This window comes from Carassius carassius, chromosome 34, assembly GCF_963082965.1.
Source record: "Carassius carassius chromosome 34, fCarCar2.1, whole genome shotgun sequence".
In the NCBI taxonomy this organism is placed as follows: domain Eukaryota; kingdom Metazoa; phylum Chordata; class Actinopteri; order Cypriniformes; family Cyprinidae; genus Carassius; species Carassius carassius.
In genome coordinates, this window is record NC_081788.1 from 11,325,557 (window position 1) to 11,340,724 (window position 15,168).

The following is a 15,168-nucleotide window of genomic DNA, read 5'->3' on the forward strand; positions in this document are numbered from 1 at the left end:
TTTCATTAAAGAGGCATTCTAAACTCTTATTTTATGTATATTTTATCTGATAAGCCTGTTAGCTCATAATTTTACATAGTAGCCTACATAATTAAATATTTAATATATTTTCATTAAACATGCATTGAAAACTATCACTTTTTATATTTTATCTGATAAACCTGTTAACTCAGAATTGTTTTTTCATTAAAAATGTATTATATTCTATTTTATGTATATCTGATAAACCTGCTACCTCTGAAATTTACAGTGAACATGATTAAATATTAAATACATGTTTTACATTCATTCTAATCATAGTTTATCTGATAAATCTGTTAACTCAGAATTGTATATACAGTACAGGACATAACTGAATATTAAATGCAAGATTTTTATTAAACAAGTATTATATGCTATTTTATGTGATAAACCTGCTTCCTCTTAAGTTTACAGAACATTATTAAATATTAAATACATTTTTACCATTAAACTATTCTAGTCATATTTTATCTGAAAAACGTGTTAGCTCTGAAATTTACATATGAATAAATGTGTTTTTCTTGGTTTTATTGTTTTAGAATAAACTTAATTTGCTTAATTTCTAAACGTCCAGGAAAGTCTTTAATCATGTCAACAGGGGGTGGACATTGGTCACAATGCTTTTTTTTTGTCGCTCCTCACAGCATCCAAATGTATTTTGCATTACTGAAGTATCCTTTAGGCTACTACTAAACAGATATCACAAATTAAGCTTAGACAATGAGAGATCATTTCCATATGCTTTGGTCCATGTTGTGTTATGTCACCCTCAGACATCTGATGATGCACACCATACGTTCAGCGTGCAACCCCCCCCCCCCCCCCCTGAATCTTTTTTTTTTTTGGTTTATTTCCTAGCCCATCTACCCTTACCTACGCGTCCTACCAGAATAGCGCTTATACCGCCTCACGGAGCAATCAGGTGGCACCAACTCCAAGAGGAGAAGATCTCGACAGCATCATTTCAAGCACAACATGACATCGCAGATCGTTCCAATGTACTCTCAGCACTCCACACCTAGCTATTATATTCAAACGATAATAAAGTGACACCTCAGAAGTCAGCCTTTACCTTCAAGGGCATTTTACTAGGCTGAGGATGAGTTTCACGCTCCCCAAAAGCGAATCGACGACCTCCTTACTGAGATCCTCCGCACCGGCCAGGAGCGTGGCTCAGCCGCACGATCATCCCGGAGCCCGGCGGATACACCATCAGCGCTCCGCGGCGGCAGCGGCATCTGGAGCGGAGACGGCGGACTGCGAGGCCAGCTCGCGGAGACCCCTTTGTCACCCCTCACTGGTCGGTACCCGAAATAGCGCAGAGAAGAGCCACCCACAACACTCCCACTCCCATGGACACGCTCTTTCCACGACTCACAGCCAGGAGGACCTGTCGGAGCTTCCAGGTGGAAGAGAGCGCAAGACTGACAGGCGACACCACCACCATCATCATCACCACCACCACCACAACCGTCATCATCACCATCACCGCCACCGGTCCACCCGGGACGACCTGCCTCAGGAGCCCCGACCCAAGCACTCTCACGCCGCTCGCATGCCCACCAGAACTCAGTCTTTCTCCGAGTCCAGGGACGAAACGGCTCTCTTTTTCGAATCACCTCAACTGGCTCGACCCGGGTCTTCGTCGAGCAGAGAGGTGTGTCCAGCCTCCACCGCCTCATCCTCGCCGGTGCCCGCGTCCTCCAGCCGCTCCTCACGCAGATCGAGGAGGTCCGGCGCTGCATCTTCGGAAGCGGACTTCAACCTGCGGCCGTTCCTCAGCTCCGTGTTTGGACAGGTAAGGCCTGAACACACGATGAGAAGACGAGTTTTATAATGGGTCTCATTTAAATAGCTGTAAGATGCTTTTATGGGGCGCAACAGACATCGACATAAACTTTATGCTATATTGTGATTTTAGTAAAGAAAGCCCTGAACCTCTTATAGGTGAAATCACGTATAATAAAACTGCTTACAGTTTACTCACCACGTTTATAGTCATTGAGCATTGTGCTAATGACAAAAAGTTTTGTGTAAATACTCGGTTTAAGAAGGGAACGATGGATAAAAGTATCTAATCTAAGTCAGAGTTATGGTATGTTTAGAGGCAGAAATAGGTTTGAGTTAAATTTAGCATTACATGGTAGGTAGACCTATAGGGTTTAAGTCATTTTCATGTGTACCATGAGAAATTGAATTAACAGTTGAGTCTACTTAAATATATTTTGTCCAGCATGGTCTTATCAGACCCAAATGTGTTGAATGTCTAATAACCATGTGAGTTCAAAAAAAGTTTTCAATTAAATTCAAAATGGTGGACAGGCATTGCCATTTTGTACAGAAAAAAAAATGGATTCCATCATATACCATATAATCAAATGAGTCAAAAGAGGGCAAAATTAATCAGAAAGTTCCAATATTCAGTGGACAGCACTTTACTGTCCCATGAGGCCACACGAGATGAGTTGTGAATGAGAGTGAAATGCATGCATTTAATGGTCACAAATAGACAGTATGCAATTTCAGGCGCAGCTATAGTGTTGTTCCAGTGTTTTTTTCACAAAAATCAAAATGGCAGATGGGCAGTTTGGCTGACTTATATATTTGGCAGACTGGGTAACCTGCATATACATGTATGACCAAAATCCTTATGCTCAGTTTGTTGAACAGTAGTCCCTCATTAAGATGCAGTTACATTAACAACATTTCTGAAAAAAATTCAGTGAAGTTTTGCCGGCTAAAAAGGCCCCTTGTCAATTATTAAAATAAAGCACAGGTCACACACGTCACTTTCAAACCAAACCACTTTTTGTTGGTCAATGTGGCGAATATGCTGTACAGACTTGAACCCATAGCAAAGTCTGTGTGGATTTAAAAAAAAAAAAAAACCTATCATGTACATTCATATTAAAAATCATTGGATTTCATCCTGAAAAATGCTTTTTTTTATGCTTAAGAAACACATTTAATGCCATTTTTGTCAGATATTACTGATTTGACATGTTGTTGAAACATAATATAGTCAAGCTATTTTGTAGTACAATTATTTAGTTATTTCTCCATTTATATCTGAAAAAAGCTGCCTATGGGAAATATAAAAAACTTCTATGTCACCCGATGAATCTAAAGAGATAAGTATCATGATTCCTCCACACAGTAGTTTGGCATTTAATACCATATAGTGCAACAGTACTGTGTACCTGAATCTGCATGTTTAACTGACTGAGATGATTGTTTCAGTAGTTCTATATGATAAGGAATATTATCAGAATGAATATGAATTTATTTTCACAATTTGTCCCAGTGTTTCATTCCTGATTGAAAGCTTTCTGACAGTAAACAGCTGTTAGCTGCCACTGATTGAATGTGCTCCTCGGATGATTGGATGTCTAGAACGTTGTGGAAGCTTGCCGTCAGAACACATATCGTAAGAACTTTGAAAATCAATTGCATTAATAATAAAGGAGTCTATGCTGGATGGACGAGCTCTGGGCGGGAGGGTGCCTCTTTTGTTGTGCTAGACATTGAAAGGCTTGAAGAATACAATATCTGTTTGTGAAATGCATATCCGATTCTGTGAGATTCGGTGCATAAATGATTAAAAGCTGTCTGATGGCACCGCCACAGTGACTTTGATGCTGTGCTGCGGTTAGAAAACAACACACACACACAAACACACACATTCATTTGCAGCTACTCTGATGCGGGTCCTGCTATTATTGGTATCCCGGAAGCTTTTAAAACTGACATTTTGCCACTTTTTAGAATCCATGTTAACAAGAGAAACCCCTTTTTGAGGCTGTTAAAAGGAACTGGAGGGTTAGTCATAAAACAGAAACCAGATTTGACCCATTAATTATACCCAGCTTCAAGGTCAGATCTATTCTCAATGTACAAATAATAAAAAGCACCACTTGTTAGATTAAAGGGTAACATGAACTGGCGGCTAGTTAGAAAACATGGACAAATGAGACCAATTATGAATTTCGCCTTCAAGGTCAGAGCATTCCTGACTGTAACTCTCCATCTGGCATTGCTTATACTGTGATGGTCCATTCACATTTGCCTCAGACAGTGTTTTTTCTTCTTCTTGAAGGCCCTGATTATTATATAGGCTTTTTAACCCAATTTGCTACCTAGTTAATATAAAGTCACCATTATTGCCTGTACTCCATCATTCAAGTCTAAAATGCTGGAGTATTTCATTGGCATTCATGGAGAAACCTTCTGTTTGCAAGTGTTGTTTAGGCTGACGCTGTATGAATCAGTGAGGCTGGCCTACAGTCTCTCACTGGGTGTGTGTGTAAACACAATTTACCAGAAATGCAGTGTAATAGGCTTCAGATCACAGGGGTGACACATTCCCTTTCGGTCTGTCTGAATTCCCAACACTTGTATTGACTGGGTGTGGAAATAAGACTGACAAAAATGTCCTTGGAAGACAATGCGACTCTTTCCCTCCGTAAATCTTGTAGATGTTAAACCAGATATGATCTCCACTTCGCTTTAGTGCTATTTTTAGTCTCACACCCCTTTGTGCATCACTGTCGTTCCTCTATGTTTTTGTGTCTATTGTCAAACACTCCCCTTATTCTTTTCTCTTGCTAATGTGATTTTTGAGGTTACAGTGACCTTGCCATGCTCTTCTGGGAGATCAAGAACCAGATACTTGAGAGTGAGGGTGTGAAGATGAAAAGATGAAGGAAATTGAACGGATCTAGGGTCAATATTGTAGCCTGAGTTTATGTGCTACAAATTGTTTTTGTTCTTGCACAGTTTTTGCCGACTATATTGATTTGTATAATATAAAAAGTCCTGTGATTCACTAGCAACCCATTCAGAGTGTCTACTTGCCTATCCACCTTATTTTTCTTGTCAGAGTGTGTGTGGCCATTTGTAAATTTAATGTCTTCTGCATCCAGCTATTTTTAGCTGTACAAAACAACTCGTTTTGCTGCTTGATATTGCAGAATGGTGTGTCTTACCATATTATTTTAATGTATTATCTTGATTATGTACTCACTGATTAGTGCAAACAGTTTTACCATTTACTACACGTTGTTATTTTTCTCGTTATTTCCCTACAGCAGCTAATAAAATGAGTGTAACAGATTATTAAAAAAGAAACCCACGTAGAGTGGGTCTTGGTTCTATAAATTGGTTGTTGCTTGGATGAAGGCAGTCCGCTGTAAGAAAGGGTTTAAATGGGCTGAATGATTGGAAAATTTCAGCATACACAACTAGAGTGAAGCCTGCCATTACATTGCTTTTCACCATTTTAATTTTAATTTAACTAAACTCTCCCAATTTTTATTAATTTATAATTAAACATGACTTTTAATGTCACGACAACTTTAAACATCATCAGACTATATGGACAGAGCTCTATAGGTTCATGATCATACATCATTAGATATCTAACGGTGCCAAATTTATCATTCTCTCAGTCAAGAAGTGTTTTACGAATAGGTTCATTAAATGTCTTCATCTCCTCACACATTCACAGGTCTCTCTTGCCAGTTTAATTTATCTTTCTCATGTCTTTTTTATAGCATACACTCTTTAAAATGGTGTTTCCCAACATTTATGTCTTCATCAGCCCCATCTGGAAGGCTTAAATATCCTTTCATAACAAAAGGATATTATGGTCAGTATCATTTTGCATTAAAAATATTTATGATAAAGGAAAAAAGAGCAATCAGTAATGTGGGTGGAAAACAGTCTCACTAAGTAATACATATATGCTATTATGAATGTAATCCATAAAATATTTATAAAACATTTTATAGTTCACCCAGAAAATGAACATTTGCTGAAAATGTACTCACCCTCAGGTCATCCAAGAGGTAGATCAGTTCCTTCATCAGGACAGATTTGGAGAAATGTAGCATTACATCACTTGCTCACCAGTGGATCATCTGCAGTGAATGGGTGCCGTCAGAATGAGATTCCAAAACAACTGATAAATACATCACAATAATCAACAAGTAATCCTCACGACTCCAGTCTATCAATTAACATCTTGTGAAGTGAACCGATGTTTAAAAAAAAACTGTTGCTTTCGGCTAAAAAATTATTCCATAAACCATATTTGTATTCCCATAATGCTTCCTACAGTGAAAAATTAATCTCGTCTGAATCAGGAGGGAAATATGCACTGATCAAGCACCATTTACAAGTAAAAACAGTCCAAAACAGTTCTAAACCAATATGTCAGTGGATTATGATGTGAGGGGACAACAGGGGATGGACTTTTTCACTGGACGAAGCATTATTATAAATTATGGACTAATATTTTGGCCAGAAGTATCAGTTTATAGTTAAAACACCTTATGATGTATTTGTTTGTTATGTTAATTGATGGACTGGAGTTGTGGATTACTTGTGGATTATGGTGATGTTTTTATCAGCAGTTTGAACTCTCGTTCTAATTTCTTCAAATCTGTGCTGATGAAGAAACAAACTCATTTTTGATGCTCTGAGAGTGAGTACATTTCAGCAATTTCTATTTTTATTTTTGGGTTAACTATTTTTGAAAGGAACTGAACAAAACATGATTAGTTATTTTAATCTATAAATTTTCTTCTGTTTTAGATATTTAAATTGCCACACATATTCAAAATCTTTCTAATAAATACCCCTGAAAACTGGAAAAAGTGCCCCCTGCATGAGTCTTATCAAGTCTTATCTTGTTACAATAATGCACATTATTATGACCTTAGGAAATGCTTTTGCTGTTGATTTTTTTTTCTTGCACTTGCTGCGTTTTTCTTGTTTTTGTACAGGTGGAAACAGGTGAACATTCAAGGATTCTGTAAGATATTGTGTGAAAATTTGCATTGCAATGAGTGTGCGTTTGAGTCCATGTTGAGCTTGTGACTGTGTCTGCTGACAGGATGAGAGGTGACAGTTAAAAGTAGGTTGCACACTGAAGTTCACAGAGAGCTTGAAAAGGGGATGGAGGTATAAATAAAACCAACAGGTCAGAGGAGAAGAGGCAGAGAAGGGCTTCTGCCTCTGAATCTGTTTCTCAGGATGAATCATCTCATGGAGAAAAACGAGGGGAAAACAGAGATGGAAGATGACAGATAAAATTATGTGCATGTGTGTGTGAGAGAAAGTGATTTGTAAGGAACAAAACAAGAGCCAGAAAATAACATTTATCTGTGTGTTACAGATAGCCGAGCAACATGAATAGAAGCATCATTAATTGGCCTCTGTCCACTGATGTCTGTTATGGCTTGCATATAAAAAGCACGGCTATGACATTTCTGAAAGGTTTATGAATACTTTTAAGCTCACAATAAAGGACAAGGACAGTTGCACAAGGGCAGCCTGCAATAATACAATTTGAGTACTCAGATGGTAATATGTCAAGTCAAGATTGTTCAAAGCAGCTTTACAGTGTCAAACAGGAAATAGTTCCAGTGATGATTCAGTAATATGGTACTTTTATAAATACTAGTAATGTATGATTATTACCATAGTCATGTACCTTGGTATTTAGTTGCAGTAGTTCTCAACTCGTGGGATGCAACTGAAAAAATAGTTCTATTCATAATGCTGGTTCTTTGCAGTTGTGAGTTTGAGTTCTAATTTTAAGGTCCTTTTCTGGACCAAATCTCCTCTCCTGTGATTTCTTCTTTGTCTTCCTATTTAATGCAATAACCCACTCATTCAGAATGTTATCTTAAGGATTTTTAAAGTGGAAAATAAACCAGCAGTGAGTCACTGATCTACAAGGTATTTAAAAAAACACACTGAAGGCTGTCCAAGCAGGACTGAAACAAGGCATGTGAACGATCTGAAGCTACGTGTGTGAGTGTGTGTGTGGTATTTTTAGCTGTTGTGTATAAATTATTGTTTGGATTAGAAACCAGGCCTCCAGCTGTGAGAATGGTAATATGCATGTCTGAATGAGAGCCACTCTCCTCCCCTCCTCTAAACACACACACTTAGAGTAAGTTTCTCATTTACACCCTCCTCTATCCTTTTTGCAGAGCTTTAGCTTTTTATTATTATATCTTATTATAATTCATTTATCTTAAACCACTGCTTTGCTTCTGCACAAAAGACTTATGAAACTGATTCCCAGTTTACTGAAAGAGCCCTTCATAACCCTATTTAATGATGTCTACACTTACAGAAGAAATATTGGTAACAAAAAGATGAACAATTCTGTTTCATTATGTTTTCTTCCAGTGTTTTTGAGATCCAAGCCCTATTTTCTTGTGCCCCATTTTTCTGTTGCTACAGTTAGGGTAAGAGTGTCCTAGTTTTAGCTTTATTTATCAGTAAAGACCATCACAGTTTTGTACTATCTGGGTATAAAGACTTTGAATGAAATCAGGTTTTCAGGGAAATCTTTGAAAAATCCCAAAGCCTCTGTGGATGCTGACTAACACGCCATAATGATCGTGGAAGCATGGTGATCTCATGCTCATAAAACAAAGGAAGTGAGTGAATTTACATTTTGAAAGGTGTCCCAGTTATTTCAATTCGCATATGTCTTGGTTGAGGAACTGAAGACATATCTAGCAGACACTAGAATATAATGGAGATTTGGAGAGATGCTCTGTTGATTTGGACAAGTAAAAATACACACAGAACACCAGAGAAACCACATAGCGACAGGCAGTCACAACATAATTGTATTTATTAAATACAGTTAAATACATTTATTTATTTAATTTCATTTATCATTAGCTTTAAATATAATTAGTGCTCTAAGCAGACATTAATGGTAATATGTAAATTAACTCGTTTAATTCAAGTCAAAAATATTATTTAGTATCAATCTGAATCAACTTTTCATTTGAACAAATTTTCATTTATATTGGTTAAATCTGGTAGAAATATCTAGATTACAGAAAAATCACAATTTTGTCCATAACTTAAATACTATTTTTTTTTTTTTTTTCCCGAACTGCTATAATTGCAAATATGTCCCATTGTGGCTTACACAGTCAGACTGAGTGCATTAGCTGAACGATCTGGTTTCCCAATGCTATTAAACCAGATAATTTCTTTTCTATGTCTTTGGAGTTTTTTATTGTCTCTCTCTGTATCTGTCTCACTCTCACTTTCCCTTCCTCTCTGTTTATAGTCGCTGTGAGAGTGTATAGATCTGAAGAGCCAGTCTACACAATGTGTTCAGTAAACTGTTATGATGAATGAATGGAAAATGTTGGCTGGATTGCATATTTTTATTAATGGGATTTCTTTCTCTATCTGTCTTTCTCACAAATACAAATTCATGCATATGCATACTGCCCTTTCTCTGTGACATTCACAACATATATGGCTGTGTGTATACAATATGCATCAATAAGCAATGCTTTGTGAGTTAATGCATTTGGGTTATGTATAAGAACCATCCTCTAATGGATATACAGACTTAATTTACTCTTCTTAATGGATTCTTTTGAGTATTAGGCTTAATTGTAAAACCCAATGCGGAGAAAAGTGAGAATAGTGCTGAATTAGATGTTAACATATCGTGCTTTGTGGGCTTATATGAACATGTTCCTCTTAAATGTTTCTTAGGAACCTCATTAATGAGGTATTTCTGTCAGTGACTCCTGGTTGAACATAACATGAGCTATTCTCTGTTATTCACCCTGAGGAGAGTCTGTCTGCTTTACTCAACACAAGTATCTGTCATCTTTATAGAGTGTGTTTAAGAGCCTGGGAAAAAAAGTGTTGTAAATGTGTAGAAGAGTGCAGAGTTTTTTCACAGAGAGACAGACAAAAGGAGGAGGGACATTTTTGGGGCAATGGCCTTATAATATATTTTTTGAGCTATACAGAGACATAGTTTCTAGGACATGGAATTAAAGCACAGACATGTGCCCCTGTCTGTGAAATCCAGGCTAAAGTCTCCAAATCTAATTATGAGATATAACAAGCATCAAAGTTTGATTTCAACAATTAATTTCACTATGATTTCAATCCACAAGTCTTGCTCATGTGTGGCTTTGCCCTGGAATGTTTGATGCTACTTATATAAGCAATTTAGCTTTTCTTATTCTGCATGCTGCTGCGTAGGCGTATGTATTTACGTCGCATAAATGCTGCTCCTTTGTTTGGTTCTACAATTTAGGTTGTATGTTTTTGCATGTGTGTGTGTGTGTGAATGTCATGGTTTTACGTCAGTAAAGACTGCATGTTTATATTCATTTCTTCCCCTGTGAATGCTACAGCTTCTGTTCTCCATCTTTCTCTCTCTCTTTCCTACATCGCCTTTAAAGGTTGTCACTGTTAGGTGAAGACAGATTGTTTCTCTGTCTCACTTCCCGGGATTTTTTCACTTAGCTTTGACGCTGGAGAAATGCCATTGCCATGTGACCAGGACCACCTCACCTTTTAGTAACGCACATTTGCTCTTTCTTAACACTATAAAACGAGCACTAAATACACGTTGAGTGTCTTGGAATGACTCGAAGCATGAAACAATTGCTGCTATGACTGGTTTGGATGCACCATTAGTTAAAGGTTTTCTGGTAATGGATCCATCTGCAGAAGAACTTAATTTCCTGGATGGACTGTATTTTATTGTGAGGAACTAAGGTTTTAATTTCTGGGTGTGTGTGTCTTTAAAATTGGACCTTTGTTAGTGTTTTTTGACAATTTCTTCTTCATCTTTTGTTGTTGCAGAATCGAGAATTGAGACCAGAGGAGATTGATGGTAGGTTTTTTAATCTGTTGTTATTAGATGATTCAAATTCTGTTTATTTAGCTACTTCAAACCTATAAACTGAACTACAATAATGAAAACATTCTTATATTGTTTTATTAGAGCTCATGGTTCGCTTAGCCTGTTTTTTACTACTGTGTGTTAACATGCCATTCATGTGTTTGGTTTGTCTCGACGAGTGAAGAGTTACAAGAAGCGTTTAAGGAGTTTGATAAAGATAAAGATGGCTTTATCAGCTGTAAAGACCTGGGGAACTGCATGAGAACCATGGGCTACATGCCCACCGAGATGGAACTAATAGAACTAAGCCAACAAATCAACATGAACTGTAAGCTTATGTGTGCACACAGCCAATTTTCTTATCAGTAGTGTCTATTCATTACAAAATACTGACATAAGTTTGTTTTTCTTAGTAGGTGGCCATGTGGATTTCGAGGACTTTGTAGGGTTGATGGGACCTAAACTCCTAGCAGAGACAGCAGACATGATTGGGATAAAAGAGCTGAGAAACGCCTTCAAAGAGGTGAGTGGAGAGTTTAAATGATTGTAATATAAAAATAAAATAAAAAAAATAAAAAGTATATATTGTGCCCTACAGTTTGACACAAATGGAGATGGCGAAATAAGCACAGGAGAGCTAAGGGAAGCTATGAGGAAGCTGCTGGGACAACAGGTTAGTGCTTTTGGTACATTTGTGAGAAAGTGACTTTACTATTTTTTAATTGTATGTTATTGATCTCATTGTGACCGATTCATTCCTTTTTTTTTTAAATTTGAACCTCATCATGTTTAATGAAAATGTTATAACTTCCAGTGAAACAACAGACTTTCATCTGGTGACGTGTGCAGGACTTCTCTAATCATTTCATCCACTTAAAGGGGTCATATGATGTTGCTAAAAAGAACATTATTTTGTTTATTTGATGTAATTAAATGTGTTTAATGTTAAAAGGTTAAAAAACCCATTAATTTCAACATACTGTACATTATTATCTCTCGTCTATGCCCCACCTTTCTGAAACATGTCATTTTTTACAAAGCTTATCGTTTTGAAAAGTGAGTTGTGCTCTGATTGGCCAGCTATCCTGTGCATTGTGATTGTCCGAATACCTCTAACGTGTGGTGGAAATGTTACGCCCCTTGTCATACTTTGATGCGTGTCCCAGTCAGAACACTGGTGAGACAAGACAAAAACAATAAATCTCATTACAAATGAGGCACTTGTTGCATCCAGTGGGGACATAGTTACGGATTATAATGACTTATACTGTCTTTTCACCCATTGCGTTGCATTGCTCTGCGTAAACATGAAACCTTGTCTGCATTTGTGAGCAGAGAAGTGCCAAACAACAAGCTCTTCTCTACACCAGTGGTTTCTGATTCCAGTCCTTGCGCCCCCCAGCTCTGCATATGTTGCATGTCTCTCTTTGCTAACACATCTGATTCAGATAATCAGCTCATTAGAAGTGAGCTCAGTGTATGACCTGTGTTCCAAATGACATGGTCCCTACACAGTGTTCATTGCTCCCTACTCCCGAAGCAGGGGAAATCTGTTGAAGTTTCTCTCACTTCTGAACATTCATTCACAGATTTGCGCTGCGCAACTTCTTCACACATGGACAAGTGTGACATCATATACCTCTGTAAATAAATACAATTTAAATTAACGTCTCGCACATTTCAGTGCATTTTGAATGGAACATTATACGTTCGCTTCGAACTGGAATCATGGCGGAATATCCTGAGATTTCCACTTTGCAGGGCACTTACCTTCGAATAGAACAAATGTCTGAAGCAATAAGGGGGTCACAAGGAATGGAGTTGAGAACCACTGCTCTGCCCAAAACTGCCGTTTGAATAATCAGTGGCAAATCCTTTACATATGTAAACGTACTTACAGACTTTGAGTCAGAACAGCCGGCATTGTAGTCTTTTCTCCCAGGATAAGGAAACAGTCTTCCATAAAATATTTGGGTTGAACTGTTGTGGAACAGTGTTGTAAATACAACTTAACCACTGATTTCTAGTTGTGTTCTCTTTTGGAAGACTAAAACAAAGTAGTTTCGCTTACACAAAGAAACAGCGTCTATACAACATGGCGCCGGTGGTAACAGCAAGAATCAAAGTTAAGCCTTCTTTTTTTGCGTGAACATTTGGCGGGTGTTATGCAAATATTCCCACACAGTGATGTAGACATGTGGGGGCGTGTTAGAATGAGCCGTTTTGGAGGGGGGGGGGTTTGACTCGTAACTTTTATAAAGAATATCTCTTTGGATTTGAGACTTTAGTCTTTGCAACTTTACATTTTTTTGTATTCACCAAGAGCTTGTAACACTCCAAAGAGAAAGGAAAACTTGAAACCGCATCAAATGACCCCATTAAAGTCCACCACCTTACAATTGACTTCAAGCTTGCGATAAAATCTGCCTCCATCCAATCAACATCTGATGAATAAAACCAAGATTCTCTACATTTTTGGGGGGGGGGGGGGGGGGGGATAATCTGTTTCACTCAAATGTACTTCACAGAAGAAAATATATGTCTGTCTCAAAGCAGCTTTAAAGGGATAGTTTAACCAAAACTGAAACATGTGTGATTGCTAAATTCCCTGATATATTCCCCTGTGAAGTTCTGTTTCATTCTTTGTTTGGAGTCAAAAGACATTCGAAGACCGCAAGTAGTTGTGTACTGTCAATGAACATCCCAATGCTATGCTGCTAAGAGTGGCATTTAGATGAATATTCATTTAGATGAATATTAGTAAATATGTGCTTTCCTCTCTGGAAACGACCAGAATCATTCATTAGAAATTTGAAAGGAAAAAGCCCAACAGAATGATTCTTTCATGTACAATAACATATTTTAGGGTTCAAAATTACAGCATTTTCATTTTTGGGTGAAAGGTTCCTGTCACCTGATTTGACAGCATATTCCTATGTCTGTTAGGTTGGTCATCGAGACCTAGAGGACATATTGAGAGATATTGACTTGAATGGAGACGGCCGAGTAGACTTTGAAGGTAAAACTTTCAGAATCAAGATATGATAAAAAAAAAAAGCAAAAGAAAATATAGATGTGCAGCAGTTTTCAGTTAAAGTCTGTGTATTTTTTTGCTCTGTGCCTTTTAGAGTTTGTGCGAATGGTGTCCCGCTGAGAGGGCAGCCTTCATATGGTGTCTGCAACAGAAGAAAAGTGAGATGCTGTACTGCTTCCTGCTGGTCAAAGCAGACAGACTATTAGACTACTACAAGAAAAGCCTTGCTGAGCCTGTGTATGGTATACAAACTGAAAATTGGACTTTTTTGGGGTTGGGGGGGGGGGATTGGGGGATGGTCATGCACACATAAAAACTAAAAATGTATACACTTATACTGTAGCCAAGAGTCTCTGCACTTTCAACCATGCAAGACCAAACAATATTTGTTTTTTACACGCACATTTGAAAGAGTGTACCATGCGTGTTTATGTCAATATTACATTAAGTGTTATCTCTGTTGTCCCGTGCATATGTGTCTCTGAGTAAGGTAGCTGAGAGAAAATGATGTTTAAAGGGTTTTCTTTTGTTTGCAGTATAATGGTGTAAATTAATTGACTTCCAGATAATTTGTTATATAAGTCAAGCTCAGCTACCTAACTCCATTTGTTTTTACTCTATTATTGTCTTTGTCTAACAGTTGCCTGTTTCTATTCTAAAATCACAGTGCATGCATTAAAAAAAATTTAAACCACTGTGCAAGATGGGACTTAAACGGAAACCAAATTAATTTTAATATATAACTGAATGGCTTATAAGTTTAGAAATGTTTGATTCACTATTTTTAGTTATCATGGCATACTAATTTCAAGAGCACAGTTTCACTCCACACAGGCTCATTTGACTCAATGCACAACATCGAGATATAACAAACATTCAAAACCTGACCACTATAAGTTTAAGAAATATATTTATTTATTTGAATTGAGCCTCTTTACGTCTGTTTGTGTGACCAGTGTAAGAGACATCTGCAGTCTTAATTCTCATCTGACCAAATTCCTGCATGCCAAAAAGACCTTCCTATGTATTAAAGTGGTTTTAATACATTGCAGCAAAATAAAACTGTGTCAAGTAATAGCATCTATTTTTCATCCCCACGCCTGTGCATTACTCTATTAGTTCCTCCATTAGTTCATTACTCATCAAAACGTTTGCTTACACCTACTCTAAAGAAATGCTATTTATATGCATAAGGAGCAACAGTTTAACTGGTGTCTGTTCAGCTGTTCTCCAAATCATTCAGCAGCGAGCATCACTTTCCCAGCGGCTGGAACAGAATGTTCGTGTTGTCATAGCAACGGGCTTTTTCCTCCGGACCAAAACGGGACAGAATTTTCTCTTTCAGTGGTGCATACAGAGAGAGAGAGAGAGAGAGAGAGAGAGAGACAGAGTCAGAGAGAGAGAGAGAGAGAGAGAG

General features: G+C 37.6%; 1 protein-coding gene across 3 annotated transcripts; it reads left to right on the forward strand.

The window, feature by feature from the left end:
* Positions 1–891: 891 nt before the first annotated feature.
* cabp1a (calcium binding protein 1a) lies at positions 892–14,831 on the forward strand. Of its 3 annotated transcripts, none has more exons than XM_059523998.1 (7): positions 892–1,819; positions 10,678–10,708; positions 10,902–11,045; positions 11,134–11,240; positions 11,316–11,390; positions 13,664–13,736; positions 13,846–14,831. In XM_059523998.1, the coding sequence occupies exons 1-7, from the start codon at positions 1,121–1,123 to the stop codon at positions 13,869–13,871; spliced, it is 1,155 nt and encodes a 384-aa protein (XP_059379981.1). In that variant the 5' UTR covers positions 892–1,120; the 3' UTR covers positions 13,872–14,831. The 3 variants fall into 3 exon arrangements, with proteins under 3 accessions (XP_059379981.1, XP_059379980.1, XP_059379982.1); XM_059523997.1 differs by having other exon boundaries at positions 894–1,819; positions 11,131–11,240; XM_059523999.1 differs by lacking the exon at positions 892–1,819 and adding an exon at positions 10,111–10,577 and having other exon boundaries at positions 11,131–11,240.
* The last annotated feature ends 337 nt before the right edge of the window (positions 14,832–15,168 follow it).

Excerpts from the sequence above, each read along its gene's own strand:
- cabp1a (XM_059523997.1), top strand. The coding sequence starts at position 1,121 with ATGAGTTTCACGCTCCCCAAAAGCGAATCGACGACCTCCTTACTGAGA. Across the intron at positions 1,820-10,677 it reads TCAGCTCCGTGTTTGGACAG|AATCGAGAATTGAGACCAGA; the intron begins GTAAGGCCTGAA and ends TTGTTGTTGCAG. Across the intron at positions 11,391-13,663 it reads GGAAGCTGCTGGGACAACAG|GTTGGTCATCGAGACCTAGA; the intron begins GTTAGTGCTTTT and ends TATGTCTGTTAG.